Below are 18,547 nucleotides of genomic sequence, written 5' to 3'. Positions count from 1 at the left end.
TCAGGGCTGTGCGCCCAGAAGGGTATCCCGGAGACCGCAGCCCCACCCGCGGAAGCAAGGCCACGTGCTTCCTGCCTGCCTGGGAACACCCGGCGATGTCAGCTCCACATGTAGCGGAGAGCCTCTCACTGCCTCTAAACAGCTCTTGACAAATTGCTCAGGAAGCCCAGGAAGTTTTGGAGTGTATGCTGCCTCGAGAGAGGGTGGGGCGGGGGGGGGGGCAGGTGGCTGCCTGCCTGGGATCACTCAGCCCACCGCGATGCCCACAGCAGGCACTGGCGCCTGGCACTGTGCCTGGAAGCCGGGCTCCCATGACGAACGTCTCGGGGGAGAGTCTGTGAAGTCACTGGAATCATCCACAGGCACAAGCTGCTACAGGCTGCGGGCGGCTTCTACGGAGAGGGCTGGAGCGCAGGGAGGGAGTGGGTAGGGGGTTTGGGCATGGCAGGGCCCATCCCTTTCCTGGCAGTCCTCACATTATGCTGGTGAACTCAATCCCCCCAACCCCTGAAACAGTCCACTTTCCCCCAAGTAGCCCAGAGTGATCTACTTAAAACGTAAGTCAGATTATGTGCTCCCGTGGCTCCCACATCCCTCAGAATCAAATCCCAGCATCTGACCGTGGTCGGTAAGCCTGCCAGAGCTGGGCCCCTGCCCACCTTGCAAATCAGACCTCTTGCCTTCCTTTGGCCTGTCTGGCCACCAGAGCATTTCTAGAGCACTGCAAATGAGTTTACCTTCAGGGCCTCAGCATTTGCTATTTTCCCTGCCTGGATCACTTCCACGCTTCCTGCAAAATATCACCTCCTCCTAGAGGCCTTCTGGGACCTCTGCCCGGTTTGGTTTTCTCCCCAGACCTTATCTCCACCTGGCATATTAATATTACACGGTTGCTCAGTTGTCTGTCTGCCTCACTCTCTCCAGGAGAACATCAGCTCCACAAAAGAGGGCTCCACTTTGTCCCCTGCTGTATCGCCATGTTTGGAACGGTACCCGGCACACAGTGGGTGCTTTGGTGTCAGTGAATGTGAGAATAACATTCCTCTCAGGCCTGCCCAGCCCTGCTCTCCTCTTCTCTCTCAAGAATCTCAACATTCCCCATCTGCCGCAGACTCCCGACACTGAGCAGTCACCGGCACCGTCCTGGACCTTTGCCTCCCTCCCTCCTTAGGTCCTGGTGGTGCCACCTGCCGACACATCTACAGTTGCTCTGTCCTCTAGTCAAGGTCCCCTTCCTTCTCACTCATATCTCGGCCTCAGACCCATCCCTGAGACTTCTGCAGTTGCGCCTCCAGCACCATTTTTCAAAACATCTATCTGCCTGCATTATCCTTTCTGCTGAAGCCTTTCCTTGCTGGCCACAGCTCTTAGGATCAAATCCAAACTCTGTAATGTGGCTGACAGCGCCTTGCGTGATCTGGCCCCTGCCAACCTCCCATCAGCTGCCCCCCTCAATTTCTATACTTGAGCCAAGGGGCCTGTGTTCACTGACCTGATGGCACCCACCCTCCTCCCCACCCTAGGGCCTCTGCACACGCTACTCCCTCTCATAGGGATGCCTTCTCCACACATCATCTTTCCTTTTTCTCTTTTAAAAAAAAAATTGTAAAATAGCCCACATAGAACAAAGTGTACAAAACATGTATGTACAATTTAACAAACACTTACAAAGCAAACACCCACATAACTGCATCAAGAGTATATCATCAGTCCCCCTGAAACCATTTCACCTGCTCCCTCCCATCTTTGGCAGAAATGACGCCTTCTCAGGGAAATTATCCCTGCCCCCCAACTCCCCGCCTAGATTAGACACCCCCTCCAGCCCCTGCATCACATCCACTCTCAGATCCCAGGAGGTCTCCCTTGAAGGTTTTCCCCTAGCATAATTGATTCATTGCTTTTGTAATTATTTGCTTGCTGTCTCCCCTGGCACCCTATCAGTGCCAGGACAGCCGGGGCCCTCTGCGGCAGAGGGCTGAGCATACAGTAGGTGCCTGCTGTATGAATGAATGCAAAGTGTTGGGCTACAAAGGGCCTGGAAGTAGACACAAGGGCGGCTATGGAGCGCTTGTGCCTCTCTTCGGGGAGCCAAGGCTGGGCAGCAGGTTGTCATTCCGGCTCGGCCCCAGGGAATGGATGGATGACAGCAGATGCACAGGGCTGCTGGGCTGCCCCGAGCAAGGGGCAGTGTGGCTAGTGGCAGGCAGAGGCACGTGTGGGCCCCTCGAGCACAGGTGCTCAGCGATCTGCTGGGAACTTGTACCTACTGAGATGGGAAGATTGTGGGAGGACTGGCAGGGTGAGGTGGGACTTGCACATCTTCTCTGCCTAGAACACTCTGCCCTCCTAGTTCCCAGTAGCTTAGCCTCCTTCCTTCAGGAAAGCACCTCCCATACTGGGTCAGGCCCCTCCTTTGGGCTCCCACACCCTGAACACTTCCCTCACCCTGGTCCTGACCACTATGGGCTGTCACTGTCTGGGGATGGATATGTCTCCCCCATTGACTCTGAGCCCTCACTAAGGCCCTGGCGCTGTCCCTAAATAAAGTGTTGATGCTCAGGTTCTTAAGTAAGACAGAGTCAGGCTTTTAGTTAGGGACAGTATCATGGCCTTAGTTAGGGACAGATTCAGGGTCTTAGTTAGGGACAGATTCAGGGCCTCGGTTGGGAAAAGCATCAGGCCCTTAGTTAGGGACAGCGTCAGGGCATTAGTGACAGGGTCAAGCTTTAGTTAGGGACAGCTCAGGCCGTTAGTTAGAAACAGCTCAGGCCCTTAGTTAGGGACAGCGTCAGGGCCTTAGTTGGAAAGAGCATCAGGGTCTTTCTTACCGACAGCGGCAGAGTTTTAGTTAGGGACAGCTCAGGCTGTTAGGGACAGTGTCAGGGCCTTAGCTAGGGACATCGACATGGCCTTAGTTAGGGACAGTGACAGGGCCCCCATTTCACAGATGAGGAAACTGAGGCCCAGAGAGGTTCAGTAATTTGCCCAAGGCCACACAGCCAAGACAAGGCGGTGTGCGGTGGCACTCAAACCCCAGTGGGCTGACTCTGGAGTCCACGCTCTCATCTACCATGAACACGTTTGTTTCTTGAAATCAACTCATTTAATTTTCCTTAATTTGTCCAAGGCAATATCTGTAAAATCAGGGGATGGGTTGATAACACTTTTCCTAATATCCATTTAAAATAAAACACTTTCCGCCCCACACCACCCATATCACCTCAAGCACCCCATTTTGGGAAATGCTGCTTCACACTAAAGCCTGGTTGCCTAGGAGAAAACTTCAGGAAGCAGCTTTAATGAGTAGATAAGAATGATTTGCAATTAGCATCAATTGTCTGTATGCAAATTAAAGCTCCCAACCGCAGGGCCCTCTTTTGTAGCAGGTTCCTCTCCCATTTTATTCCCTTCATTTCTGGGTTCAGCAAATCCTTCTCTCAGACACAGAGTAATTTTATACCCACCCCCCTGCCTCAGACACAGTCTACTCCCCAGCACCGCTGCCTTTATATCACAGACTCCAAAACCCTATAGCTACTGAGCTTTACTAACACGGGCCTGTGCCCAACACAGGGGCTACCACAGCCGGGACCTGGGACCCCCATGGCACCCAGGCCCTCTTGGTGGGCGCACTTTGACATCTGTCTCAGTGATGACCTGATTCTAGTCTGCCTCCCTCAATAGATGGTGGGTGAGGTGAGGGCTGGGGGCCTCGTCTGAATTTGCTCGTTACTTCTCCTTAGCTCTCAGCATAGTCCCTGGGACACAACAAATCCCTGAGAAATATTTGTGAATGAAATGAATGGATAAATAAATGAATGAAGGAGCTGTTCAAAAGAGTCCGTGAGTTCAAATGATTAACATCTATCTGTCTAGGGAGGCTGGCTCAGACAGAGACTTAACTCCCTGGGGCACCCTTTCTCTCCACCCTCACCCTTCTCCTGGCTCCTGACTCCAGGGGAACCAGGGCCACAGTGAGGGAAAGCACTGACAGACGGACACTCTCAAATACCGTGGTTTCCAAGTCTGTCAGAGTGTAAGCAGCCCCTTGGTCTTAGAATCTAGTTATACTTTAACTTCTACAACAGCTAAACTTCCTTACGCTTCTGCATATTTTCCTTTCCAATCAACACCTGTTTGTCCAATATTGGCTTTCGAGTGTCAAGCAGCAGAACCTGAGTTTGGTAACAACAGAACCGCTGCTAGGTCATGAGATCCTTTAAGGAGGTAGTGAGCAGCGTTCAAACATTCTAAACAGAGTAGACTGGATTAAAGGGCTTCGCACGGTCAGGCTAAGAACTGCTAGGGAGATTTTTGCTTCACCTTTTAAAAAATATAGATATTTCTGTATAGTCAAAGACCCAGGTCCACTGTGGGTTGTGGTCAAGGAGGTCTGAGGCCACTGCCTGGGTGCACGTGTCCTGTGTGGAGAGAGGCTCAGGTCTGGGGACGGGCCAAGGTGTCAGGAAGCCAAGGGAGATGAAGACCCCTAATAGGGGTCCTGGACATGCGCTGGCCCCTGCTCAGGTGTGGTCAGGGAAGAGAAAGGAGGTGGTGGCCTCAGGGGTGTACACTGGGGACTGCAGCACAGTAATCCCTGCCTGGGGCCGCAGACCTCTGAGGGGGCCCCTGGACCGGGCTGAGTCCTGTGACGGCAGAACGACTTTTCCAGGAGGCAGTTCGTGGCTTTCATCACATTCGCAAAGTGTGTGTGGTCCAGACTCCAGGTTGTTGGTTAGTCAATGCCTGTTCGTTCTCACTTATTACCCTGTCTGCCTCTCTACCAGTGGTTCTCAAAGCGTGGTCCCGGGACCAGCAACATTGGCATCTACACGGAACTTTGTAAAAATGCATACTCTCAGGCCCCACCCCATAGGGCAGGGGAATCTGTGTTGAACAGCCCTCCAGTGGACTGTCTGGAGACCACATTGCCCTTCACTATGAAGGCTGGAAGGCTAACCCGTGATCTCCCAGACTTCCTTGTAGCTGAGATGGCCATGTGACACTGCCTGCTGAAGGGGGTTCTGGGAAAGCTTTTGCTTTCTCCACAGACAGGGAGCTACACAGACGCTGCCATCTTTCCTCTGTTCTCTGTCCCCATGTCCCCCAGGGGCACCACAGCCATCTGGAGACCAGGAAGTCACAGCCAGCATGAGGAGGGTGATGGAGCAGGAAGACACAGGGTGCTAGGCCTTGAGGCCCTCCCTGAGCCGCTGCTGCACCAGCCCAGCTCTGCCCTCTCTGGACTTCCCAAAAGGGGACTATTAAACCTCTACTTGTTTAAGCCACTGTGGGTCACGTTTCCTATTACCTCCAGACAAATGCACTCCTAACAGAAACAGTCTGTGGTTCCCAGAAAATGTAAAAACTACTAGTCTCAGGAGAGAGAAAAGGAAAGAGACTGAGGGTCAGAGTGAACCAGAGACAGATGAGACAGACAGCCAGGGATTTACCTCCCTCTACTGGGATTCTTAAAGGCCAATGGATGGCAGCAGGGGGAGATCCACGAGTCTCCCAACTCTGTAAGCAAACTAAGGTGCGAGCATTCCCACCTGTGAGCATGTTTCTGGGGAGGGAAACACCAGTGTCAGGACTGTGGGGGATGCAGAAGGTGGTCAGGGCCCCTGAATGACTTGGACTAGATTCAGTGTCTTACCTGGACTGCCTCGGTGGGTCGCGGCTGCCCCCAGCCAGGCCTGTAGGGGTGCTGGAGCCTGAGGAGTACAGCTTCGGTCGGTAGCCCTTGTTCTGGCCAGTGACCCCAGGGGCGGGCGAGACCTCCCGACGCCGGTCTGTATGGTGGGACCGCCCGGCAGCCTCGCGCCCGCCCCCACAGAGGCCCATACTTCCCGGGGGCTTGTGTGGCTTGGCCGGCCGAGATGTCTTGGCCAGGGACAAGCAGCTGGGGCTAGAGGTGTAGAGGGTGGTGTCAATGCCACTGTCACTGGAGCCTCCCTTGGAGAGAGGGTCTTGCTCTGGCTCCAGTGGGTCCAGGGGGTCGAACCAGCGATCATCGCTGTGGCTGCTGGACGCGTTGCTGGAGAGCGTATTGCTGCTGGAATGACTGGAGTACTGAGGCTCTCCCTGGAAGGCAGGAGAAGTGTGTCATTCCTAGACTCTGGATGGGGGGGCGGGGGGCAAACTTCCTTCTCTGGGTCCTCCCCACACCTAAGTGTGAACCCTGGAGCCAGACAGCTTCAAACTCTGGCTCCCCCACTTACTGGCCTTATCTTGGGCAATTGATTGAACTTCCCCGTGCCTCAGTTTCCACATCTGTAAAATGGGTTGATAATAACCCTGCCCCATGAGGTTGATCAGAGGGATAAATTACAGCACATATGTAACATGTTGCCCACAGCTTAAGCTGAACACATCTGAAACGGAGCTCCTGGCCTTCCCTCCTGAATTCGCCTCTTCCCTGTCTCATAATGGCACCTCCGTCCTTTCAGCTGCTCCACCCAAGAGCCGTGGAGTCACTCGACGCTGCTTTTGCTCTCACACCCGTATCTAGTCCAACGGCAACTCCTGTCGCCTGAATCTTCGAAACAGATCCAAACCTGCCACTTCTCCTCCCTCTGTGGCTCCACCCTGGTCCTGTCCACCACTGCCTCCTGCTGGACCATGGCAGGAGCCTCCTCCCTGGTCTCCCAACTCCCTGTCCCTGTCTCCCCTCACCCCGGCCCCCAATTTGTTCCCTACACGCAGCCAGAGACAGGCTGTGAACACTTGCGTCAGTTCATGTCCTTTCCCTGCTCACTCAGGGGAAAAGCAAGAGTCCTCACCATGGCCTCTGAGGCCCTGTGTGATCTGGTTCCAGGTTCTGGTCTCTAACTTTATCTCCCGCCTCCCTCTTGATCACTCTGCTCCAGCCACACTGGCCTTCTCGCTGTTCTCTGAGTATGCCAGGCACACTGCCCCCTCAGGGCCTTTGTACTTGCTGTTCCCTCTGCCTACAATGCTCTTCCCTCAGATATTTTCATGGGTTGCTCCTTACTTCATTCAAGATTTTGCTTAAAGGTTACCTCCTCAAAGGCCTTCTCTGACCACCTCATCCTAAAGTAGCTGTGCTTGACACTCTTTTCCCTTAACTGTACTTTGTTTTTCTTTCACAGCAAGAATTGGTTCTTACCATTATATAATGAAATCTGTTTCTTTGCTTACTGCTTGTTGCCCCCACTGGGACGCCAGCTTTGTGAGCACAGGGGTGCAACTGCCCTCTTCATCACTGTGGTCCCAATGCCTGGCATGTTGCATGTGCTCATCAAACACCCACTGAGTGAACAGATGTGAAGAGACTCCCAAGTGCTCACCAAAACTATCTCCTTCTCCTGGGCACACAGGACATTTCCCAGTTCCTCCTGCAGTGACCTGTGGCCACGTGATAAGAGTCCTGGACAATGCAATATAGGTAAAAGTGATTTTTGCCGGGGCTTCCCTGGTGGCACAGTGGTTAAGAATCTGCCTGCCAATGCAGGGGACACGGGTTCGAGCCCTGGTCCGGGAAGATCCCACATGCCGCGGAGCAACTAAGCCCATGTGCCACAACTACTGAACCCGTGTGCCTAGAGCCTGAGTTCTGCAACAAGAGAATCCACCTCAATGAATGAGAAGCCTGCGCGCAGCAACGAAGACCCCACACAGCCAAAAAAAAAAGTGATTTATGCCATTTCCAGGTCTGAGCCACAAAAACCTTCCCTCTCCCTCCTACTCTCATCTGCTGCAAAGAGGCAGGGACCCAGGGGAGGGCTCTGAGGCCCTGAGGGACAGCTACAAGAGGGAGGGAGCCTGGGTTCCTGAATCACCATGTGGAAAGCTGCTCACTGAGTACCCACACTGAATTGTTACATGAAAGGGGAATAAACTTCTATTGTGTGAGGTCACTGAGATTTGGGGGCTGTCTGTTACAGCAGTTAACCTATTGCTATAGATTGAATAGTCTGTGTTCCCCCAACATTCATACGCTGAATCCTAATCTCCAATGGGAAGGTATTAGGAGGGAGGGCCTTTGGGAAGTGATTAGGTTATGAGGGTAGAGCCCTCATGAATGGGATTATAAAACTGCTATATATTTTCACATATTTATCCTACATATGTTTATATATTCCTCATGAATGGGGTTATAAAATCCATATGTGTATTTATATCCTTATAGAAGAGACCACAGAGAGCTCCCTTCACACATGAGGTGGAGGGAAGGCTGTCTGTGAACCAGGAGGCAGGTTCTCACCAGACACTGAATCTCCCTGCACCTTGATCTTGGACTTCCCAGCCTCCAGAACTGTAAGAAATAAATTTCTGTTGTTTATCAGCCACCCAGTCTGTGGTACTTTTCTTACAGCAGCCCGAGCTGGTGAAGACACCTACCACAACTGAGGTAATGAGGAAACTGTGGCTTCAGGGGGGTGAAGGTATTCGCTCAAGATGACGTGGATGGTGGGGGCTGGAGCCAGGATGTGCACCTGGCTGGGTCTAACTCCAGACCAGGCATCTTGCCCCTCTGCTGGAGCGGAAGGGGGCAGAGGTGGAGCATGTGCTCACTTGTGGTGCTCAGAGGCCCACACGGGTGAAGCCGCCCAGCCCTCGGCAGTCAGGGCGGGTAAGGCGGCCAGCTCCCACAGCCCTGGCTCCCCGGGGTTGGCAGGCGGGGCCCAGACTCACCTTGGAATGCCTGTTGGGGGAATCTTTGCCTGCTGTGTCCTGCCTGGAGGCGTGCTTGCTCCCGCTGCTTCCAGCCATGGCCGAGAGCCGGGCCTGGGCGGGCACATGCCACAAAGGCTCTGCATTAAGACGGGAGACACACCAGTGGTCAGAGGTGACTCAGGCTCTGGCCCAAGTTCACCCAAAGAATCTGGTCCTAAATGTGGTTGGATGGTCCCACCCCTCTGCCAGCTTGTCTGCTCAGCTCACACACGGCCACGACCCCCATCAACTCATGTGTTGGGGTCTAACAACACTCAGTAACAGAATATTTACTGAGCACTTACTGTGTGCCAGGCACCATTCTAGTGCTTAACATGCGTTAACTTCGCGAAGCCTTCCAACAGTCCTCCATCCACAAAGGAGCTTGAGCACGTTTTCATCCTTACTGGCCATTTGGATTTTCTATTTTGTAAATTACTTGTTCATATCCTTTACCCATTTTTCTACGGGATTGACTGTCTTTTGGTGAATAAGATTCTTTATATAATCAAGGTCGCATTCCTTTGTTGCTTAAACGTGTGTAGCTTTTTTTGGTTACATGAAAGTGGAATCATAATAAGCACTGTCTCACAACTTGATTTCTTACTTTACAAATAAATAATACTTACACTTGCTTTTTGCTCTGTATCTTCATCATACATCTTCACATAAGTTAACTGAACATGAAGTTATCTTATTTTTAATAGCTGTACAGTATTCCATCATGTGAATGGACATCAATTATTTAACCAGTTTCCCGCTGATGGACATTCAGGTTATTTTCCATTTTTCTTAACATTCTGGTGGCCTTCCCTCTACACCCAACTTTGAGCAAGTGTGGAATTATGTTTGGGACAGAATTCTACAAGTGGAATGGCTGGCTCAAAGGTGAAATAGGTTTAAAATCATGATGGCTGGTGTGGGTGTAAATTAGTCTAAATTCCCAAGGCTAGCCAATGTGCCTGAATGGAGCATGGGATCTTAAAAAAACACACAACGTCAGTGGAGGGCTAGTTAATATCTATCAAACTTGCAAACGCACTAACAGAGGACCCAAACCCAGGCGGTCTAACACCAGAGCCCACAATTTTGATCAGTGCTGTATTTAAAATAATAACAATAATTATTATTAAGCACACGTCTGTATCAGGTACTACTATAAGTGCTTTGCACGCATTACCTTGCTACATCCTCCCAGTGATACTGTGAGGTGGACATTAGTACCAGTTTAATAGATGAAGGAGAACATCAAGACTCAGAGAGGTTAAGTAACTGGTCCAAGGTCACAAAGTCAGAAAGAGCTTCAGACCTGTGCTCTCAACCCCTGTACCCTCTCTGTGCTTTCCCAACAATGACAACGCCAGCGACAGTGCAGAGTGAGTGCTCGAGAAGCAGAAGTCATCGTTCCCTTCATGATGGGCTGGGTCCTGTGCCGAGGGCTGGGCAGGTGTGATCTCACTGGACCCCGAAACCACCCTGCAAGGAAAGACACTTAGGGTGTCTGCCGCAGCAGAGGGACCTGAGGCTGGGAGAGATGAGGTCACCGCCAAGGTCACACAGCTGACTCAGAACTTCTCATCAGGCCCATCGGAGGCTGAGCTCACAACCATACACACTGCTGCCCCCAGTGCAGCCCCAGAGGGCTCTGGGCCCATGTTCCTGCTGGGGAAGGTGGGCCTGTAGGGCCAGGCACGGCACTCAGGGACATGGCAGAAAGCAGCCTGGCTGGACATTGCCGAGGGTGTCACTGCCCACGTGGCTTTCATTTGGGAATCATGGTCATCAGAGCAGGCAGGCTGGCCACTTTGTCCACCTACTTTACCTCCACAGATGCCTTTTCCTCCTTGGAAGCATCCGACACGCCCAGGAGGCTCTGGTCCCCTGGGAAGTGGGCAGACCATGCCAGGAGACCACATTTCTGCAGAGAGCCAAGCCCGTGGCAGTCACACCCAGCCTTCTCTACCACCTATGACACCAGTGGCTCCCACACTTCTGTCTCTGGCTGGACCTCTCCCCATGACTTCAGACTTGTATATATGGCTCCCTCACACGCCTCCACCGGCTGTCTACTGGGCACCTCCCACTGGACACGGCCAAAGCCAACTCTTTACCTTCCCCCAAAACTGCATCTCTCATCATCTCCATCCTTTTAGCTGCTCGGGTCAGAAATTGGTTTTCATCCTTGAGCATCAGGAAATTCTAACTTTACCTCCAAAGGACCGTATCCAGAACCTGCCCATCTCTCCCCCTCCACTGGCCCCACCCTGCAAGAATCTGTAGCTAGAGGGACCCTGTGAACACCCGAGTCAGATCCCATCCCTCCTGTGCTCATAAGAATTGAGCCCCGTGGTTCTGACTGAAGGACAGAGTCCCCACCATGCTGTCCCCGTCACCTCCCTGGCCTCATCTCCCACTTCTCCAGCCACTCGGCCTCTTTCCTGTTCAACCAACACCATACCCCCTGCTACCTCAGGGTCTTCAACCAGCTCCCTTTCCCTGGAATGTTCTCCTCCCAGTTGGCTCCTCTGCATTCTTCTAGCCTCGCCTGAAATGTGATTTGCTCAGAGACACCCTCATCCCCAGACCCCACCAAGCTCTCTCTAGGCACTGTGTTTGTTTCCACTTAATACTCAGCATTATCAGTGAGTATTTATTACTCGGTGCTCCTGCTATTGTCCGTCTCTCCCACAAACTGTCAGCTCCAAGAAGGCAGGGGACACGCCTGTCTGGCTCACACTGTATCCCTGGTGCCCAGCCTGGCACGTATCATTGGTGATGTGTCGAATGAATGGAGGGATGAAGGGCTAGGTTCCTGCCCCTCCTTGGCTGCCCCAGTGTCCCCTTTGCCCCTAGCCCTGCCCTTAGCAGGCCCTGATCCTGGGCCCTTCACTGGCGCTCTGAACTGGGCCCCAGTGACCTTCTGGCGCTCCTGCTTCACCCTTGACACACTGGGTGGGTGACAGACATGGACGTGGCTGTGAGAGATGTGTTGAAAACACGGCCAGGCACGGGCCTGGGGCAGCTGGTGGCTCTGGGGCCACCTTCCTAACCTGGGTGCGCTGAGGCTTGAGAAACGCTCACTCTGTGGGTGAGGGACCGTGGTGGTGTCTGTGGGTGATGAGGGTTAAGGAGGGTTCTAGAGCCAATAGGCCTTGGTCCAAATCTCAATGATGCTACTCACCAGCAGGGACCTCTGACAAGGGACAACCTTTCTGTGCCTCATCTTCCTCGTTTCTAAAACAGGGCAGTCACGGCACCCAATCTGTCGTGTTCCTGAGATGATTAAACAGGAGGGAGTGTACAGCACCGGAAACCGTACTGCTGTCACTGCAATCATGGTCATCTGACCAGGGCTGGGCACATCCCCACATCCATCGTGGCACCTGATTCCCCCACCCTGGTCTTGAATACATTCTAAACTTTATGACGACTCGTAGACACAGACTGCCCTGATTTCTATGTGTGCCGGGAGGGGTTAGTCAACTTATAACAAGGTCTCAAGGAAGTGAGAGGGGAGACGAGCTCTAGGGGACAGAAGAGGAAAGAAAGGAGGGACCACGGTGAGCTTCTGTGACTCCTTATTTGGGGTCCATGGTGAATGCTGGAAAAATTTCCTTCTTATTTTACACTTTGGTGTAATGACATCGCCAAGCAACGCGTTTCTCTTCTTCTCAACTGGGTGGGGTGGGGGGAAAAGGATGCGAATCTGCCTGTGCTGGAGCAAAGATCACAGACTGCGGGCACGATCAAGCGTGCTGAGGAGAGGAGCGAACCCGTGTCTACAGGCCCCGGAGGCAGCAGCAGTGGGGGACAGTTGGGGGTCGGGGCGACGCGATCTGCTTGCCTGCAGTCCAACCGTTGTCCCTGGTTTAAGAGAACCATGGGGCGGGGGTGCTGAGGAATTCTCCAGGCCGCTAATCCTGGGGCAGGCAACCTCTCCCCTGCCCCACAGTGGCCGGGGGAGCCGGTGATGTGCTGCCAGGGTCCTCCCCGCCGAGAGCTGCCTGGATACTCTCGAACACCCGCTGCGTGGACACCTCCATCTCCTGCCCCTCTGATGTCAGCGCTCTCTGACACTTCATTGATTTTCGTTCTTTTGAACCCACCCATCATCTGCTGGTTCTCACACTTCAAAGGGGCTACAACTTTGTTATGAGGAATCATGTTTAAGATATTCATCTAAGTAGTACATGCCTATGATTAATACTTATACACAGAAGAATAAACAGATGAGAAGATGCTCAGTCTCATCAGGCATCAGAAAAATGCAAATTAAAAACACAACATGATACTACTATGTGCCCACTAGGAAGGCTGAAATGAAAAGGTTGGTGAGGACCGGAGCAAAGAGAACTCTCTCTGTCGTTGGTGGGAGTGGTAAATGGTTTGGCAGTCTTTTGTAAAGTTAAACGCATGACCCAGCAATTCCACTCCTAGGTATATTCCCTGCAGAAATGTGAGTATGTGTTCATCAAAAGGCAGGTATGAGGATACTCCTGGCAGCACTATTCTAACCAGCCCCAAACTGGAAACAATCCAAATGTCCTTCAACGTGAGACTCGAGTAAGAAATTGTGGGTCATTCAGACAATGGATATGCTACTCAGAAATGGCGTGGCTACACACAACCACGTGGCCGACCCTTCCCAACACAATACTGAGCAACAGAAGCCACACACACACACACACACACACACACACACACACACACACAGTGCATCCAGTGGGAGTCTACATTCCATATGCGTGAAGTTCAAAACCAGGCAAGATTAAGTCTGGTCGTGGGAAGCAAGACAGGGGTGGCCTTGGGGGATACTGATTGGGAGGGGCTGGGGCCTTCCAGGAGGCTGGCCACGTCTGTCTCTTGCCCTGGGTGTGGAACATGGGCGTGCTCACTTTGTGACATGTTATCACACTAGATGCTCCAGATTTGGAGCATCGTTTCTCAGCACAGCAGTCGAGAAGCAACACTGGAAGCTTTACGTAATGAGCAGCCTCAGAACACTGCCGGCCCCGCTCCCCTGAGAGCACCACTTTCAGTCCTTTTCAATGACTTCCCCTGGTGGTCCCCACCTCCAAGTCGCACGCACATCTGTGCCCTGGCTCCTGACCGACAGTGTTGGCAGACCCCGTCTGCTGATGCCCTGCCTGGGTGGAGATGGATCTGGCTCACTGGTCCCTGCCGCTCTCCCGGGTGACCTCTCTAATCTTACGTGTGGCACTTACAGCTTTCTTTTGTGTTTTATCCATCACTGACAGGAGGAGGGGTGTCACCTGTCACGCTGTAACTAAGAGGTCGTGCAGGGCGAGGCCAGGGGCACAGCTGGCCTGGGGAGACCTTACCTGGCTTCTGGCGCTCCATGGTGCTCTCCTGGCTGGTCAGGCCGCCTGAGGAGGACTCGCCGCTGGACGTCCCATCGTGGCTGAAGTGGGGATCAAAAGACAGCAGTGGGTGTGGGGCAGCTGTGTACCTGCAGCAGGGCGAGAGGAGCAAACACAGGGTGAAGGGCTGGTGTGCCAAAAACCACCTGAGACTTCCTCGATGTAGGGTTTTAAATACACGAGAGGCTCCGCGCGGAGGGGAGGCTAGGTGAGGAAGCCTGGAAACGTGCTATTAACTGAGGGTCAGGAGTGAGTTCTGCGCGGGAAGCATGCCAGGGAGCCGGTGGTGGCAGGGCGTGTGGGGCCAGGTGGGGTCCTCAAGGAAGGAGGGGGCAGAAGCCACCTGGGCAACAGCCCTACCCAGAGGCTCCTCCGGGGTCCCGTTTCTTGGCTGCGGAGCGGGGTGAGCTGTCATCAGCAGCCCCCCGCCCCCAGGCCTGTCTTGGGCTCCCTTTCTCTCTGGTGGAGGAGAGCAGGATAAGGCAGCGTTTGTAGGTACAGGAGGCCTGGAACCCAGTGGCCTGGGGATCAAACCTCCCCTCGGCCTCTCGCCCAGCCAGGTACAGTCACTTCCTTGCCCTGAGCCTCAGTTTCCCTAGTTGTCAAGAGGCAACTGCAGTAGGTCCTTCCTTGCAGGACTGAATGTCATCCTGTGTGTCCAGAGCTTAGCCTGAGGCTGACAGGCTGGAAGTGTGTATGTCTCTCTGGTGGAGGAAAGAGCTGCAGAGGAGAAGCTGTGGGCTCAGGCTTCAGAACAAGGCAGGTCTGGGCTCAACCCCAGCTCCATCCCTTACTAGCTGCGTGACCTTGGTCGGGCAAGTGCTCATCAGTTTGAGCTGCAGTTTTCCTGTCTGAAAAATGACATTTTCTGCTTCACAGGGTTGTGAAGGAATGAAATAACAAAGTTGTCTCCTAGACAGAGATTCTCCTGGAATCCCTGGTGTGCTGGCCCTGCACACCCGCAGGCAAGGGATGAGATTTAACAGAGGGATTGGCAAAAGGTTCTCTGTGGCCTCAGGTCCCACAGACATTCTCTATGAACCCGGAGTGAATCCTGTGGGCGCCTCCCAACGTCCATTCCACCTCAGATCAGAGCCAGTCATGGCGGAAACCTTCTCCTTGCCTGGGGTTGCTTAGGGACAGGCACATGAGATGTGAGAGGATGTGAGTCATTAAGACTCCCATGAAATATTTCTGGCTCTTCACCTGGCAAGCACACGGCAGGACCACACTTCCTAGCCCCTTGAGACAGGCTGGCTGGGACTGTGTGACTAGTTCTCGCCAGTGAGCTGTGAGGCAGCCTGCATCCTGAGAGGTCCAACCAGTGGTGGACCTGCAGTGTGGGTGCAAAATAAACCTTCGCTGACTTTGGTCACTGCAATTTTCAGGCATCTTTTACCCAGAATAACCTGACTGAAATGGGGGAAGTCTGCTGAGGAGCTTTGGGGAAAAGTCTCCTTGCTCCGAAGGGAGCTGACAAGGAAAGATGGCCTCTCTTCTTCACCAGGTGTTGCTGGGTTCAGACATAACACCATGAGCCGCTGTCACCCTCTTCCAAGCAGCCTGAGAACAAGGCCAATGCTGAGCGTGGAAGAGAGTAGGCACCGGGCCCTTGATGATGTTGTCGAGATGCTGGATTAACCCTCCCTGGAGCCTGCTCTGCCTCTGAACCTTCTTTGCTGTGAGATAACACATTCCAACAGCATTTGAGTCAGCCAAGTTTTGGCTACTTGTCACCAGAAACATTCCATTGACATAAGCCCTGGACTTTGCAGGAGTCACTGAGCCTCCATTAATCAAGCTGATATTGTGATTCCCCATTTGGCTCCTGTGCCTATACTTGCACCTTGAGAGGATGATAAACCAGGACCCCCCCAAAATCCAAAAGAGGAGTTAACTGACTTCTCCAGGGTCACCCTGCCAGCCCCAAGCCAAGGCTGTCTCTGTAGAGACCAACTCTAAACCCCTGGCTTCAACGCCTCCAGGGCAGCAGAGGGGTGCTGCAGAGGTGCACTGGACTTCCTGATAACTCATCTTTACTCAACCGCCAAGAAAATACATATTATCCCCGCTTCTCCAGACCTTGAACTCTAATGCCTCCAGGAAAAAAAGAGTCAAAACAATAAAAAAAAGCATAGGCAGTCTTCATCTTATTGGCTGACTTAGCAGCCAGCCAACCTCCTGGTAAAATGTGGCTCCAGCACAGCTGGAAACTGAAGTGTTGATGTGTTTATTCCATTTTCTCAAAATGTCCGTATTGAATTCTGAGTACTAAAGGAAGACGGCAGTAGCTGGGATCAGCCAAAGGAAAGCGGAAGGTCCAAGTGTCAGATGCTGCAGGCTGCTCCCTCAATGTCTACTCTCTGCTTCCACCTTGGTAACGGAATCCCAACTGTACTGGGGGCAGTAATGTGATTGGTTAACAAACTACATTTCCCAGGCTCCCCTGCAGTCCTGGCCAATGAGATAAGAGTACTGCACGTGACTCCCAGGCACTCTCTGGAAATGTGCGGTGGGTGCCTTTACCTCATTATCTCCTTAAGGCTGAGCAGCCACCTTAAGACCAGTAGGCCACAGGCCAAGGGTGGCAGAACATCGGCGAGGAGGAGCAGACAAACCTAATCCCAACTTTTTTTTTTTTTTGGCTGCACTGAGTGGCTTACGGGATCTTAGCTCCCCGACCAGGGATTGAACCTGGGCCCTGGCAGTGAAAGCGCCGCATCCTAACCACTGGACCGCCGGAGAATTCCCCTGATGGACTGTCTTTAGCTGGATATATGTTACCAGCTTAATCTCTCAGCTAACTGTCCTCAATCAAGACAACCTGTACTTTGTCCATTTATGTAATTCTCTCACTAAAAAGCCTTCTTATTATCCCAATGCAAACTGACTGACCTATGTTGACCATTCTTTCGGTGCTGAATATGTCCTATTTGGGGCCATTTCTATCATTACCACATCCTGGTCAAGCTGATTGGAAACTGGAACATTCCAGAATCTCACCATGCATAGCTCTGGGCAAAACTTCCCAGAAGCAGGTTTGGGCTGCCAGGATCTTGGCTTTCAACTTCCCATTCTGCCATATAGGAAAGTACCAAGACAGAATTGAACTCCTGAGGGCAGGGCTCCAGGCCTGGATGGAACAGTGGATGACGGGTGCATTACAGGAGGACTGGGTAAAGGGTGGACGGACGATGCAGCCATTGTTGGCTGCCACCCCAGTCGGCATCATCTTCTTTGCCTCTGCTGGTGGAGTCCAGATGCTGCTCTGGCGGCCATCCCTCTGCCACATGACTTGTGTAAGTCCTGATGGTTTAAGACAGTCATGGGGGTCCAATGTGACCTTGCCAGGGGTTAGTTCAGGGGTGGGCAAGTGACCGAGTTCCTTTACTGTAGGAAACAAAGAGAAGCTCTTCCTTCTTTTTCTGCAGGGCACCGGTTTTGCTTGGGGCCACAGTAGCCCTCATGGGTCATGAATGGAGCCAGGTCCCTAAGGATGACCCTGTACAATTAACCAGCCCTAGAGCCACCCCACCTCTGGACTTATTACGTGATGATGATAAATCCCCCTGACGCTCATGCCTTCTTGAGTTAGGTTTTCTGTCTGAAGTCAAATGCCTCCTAACTGATGTACCACTCCTCATGGAACTGGCAGAGAAAAACAAAGGAAAAAAAAAAAAAAAAAAGCCAGCCAAGTGGCCTAATGAGCAAATGTCTGGGGTCCACGCCAGCCCTGCAGGGTGCTGAGCTGGGTACACAATTCTGTCCTAGCGCTCTGTACTGAGTTTGGAGGTTTGCTCATGTTGCACACCAGAGTGGCAAACTCCTGAGGACGGGGACCGCATCTGCAGCTGCCGGCACAGCCCTGCAGGCAGCAGTAACAGTCAGAACCCTCACAGAGCACTTACTGTGTGCCGGGCTCAGTCCTAAGTGCTCAAGAGAGATTCCCTCCTAGAATGTTCTCAACACTGCTCAGAGGCAGACTTTTTTTTTTAACAGCTAATTTTTTTTTTTTCTTTTCTTTTTTTTGGGCCTTGCTGTGTAGCATGAGGGATCCTAGTTCCCTGACCAGGGATGGAACTTGTGCCCCCTGCAGTGGAAGTGCAGAGCCCTAACCATTGGACCGCCAGGGAATTACCAAGGGCAGACGTTTCACATGTGAGCAAACAGGGGCAGAGAGGTGAAGCCCACTCTCACATGGCTGATGAGGTGCAGGCCATCTTGCCCTCCTGTCTCAGCAAATCTAAAATGGGCCATGGGATAGGTTCTGTCTATGAGGGCCTTCGAGCTCCTAAAAGCTTGATGAATTTGGCAAGTTGCAGGCCCGCTGGAGAAGACAGCAGGAGACACAGGAGTCCTGAGGGGGGAATGTCCGTGGCTGGGCTGGAATGTCTCGCTTGGGTCACACAGGCTCCAGGATGTCAACTGTGCGGCAGGAAAAGGGGAAAGGAGCTGAGGCCAAAGGCCACTGGGGCAGCCTGACTTGT

General features: G+C 52.7%; 1 protein-coding gene across 8 annotated transcripts in view; it reads right to left on the bottom strand.

Annotated features, from left to right (window-relative positions):
* Window positions 1-18,547, bottom strand: part of SIPA1L3 (signal induced proliferation associated 1 like 3) — a 236,803-nt gene that overhangs the window by 31,397 nt on the left and 186,859 nt on the right. For all 8 annotated transcript variants that reach the window (XM_061174284.1, XM_061174283.1, XM_061174276.1 and 5 more), the window contains 3 exons: window positions 14,022-14,149; window positions 8,659-8,777; window positions 5,657-6,084 (listed from right to left, as the gene is read on the bottom strand). In XM_061174284.1, coding sequence (XP_061030267.1) covers window positions 5,657-6,084; window positions 8,659-8,777; window positions 14,022-14,149 — 675 coding nt within the window. The remainder of the gene's footprint in view (window positions 1-5,656; window positions 6,085-8,658; window positions 8,778-14,021; window positions 14,150-18,547) is intronic.

The sequence above is a fragment of the Eubalaena glacialis genome, chromosome 18, assembly GCF_028564815.1.
Source record: "Eubalaena glacialis isolate mEubGla1 chromosome 18, mEubGla1.1.hap2.+ XY, whole genome shotgun sequence".
NCBI lineage: Eukaryota > Metazoa > Chordata > Mammalia > Artiodactyla > Balaenidae > Eubalaena > Eubalaena glacialis.
This window is presented reverse-complemented; position numbering and strand designations above follow the sequence as displayed.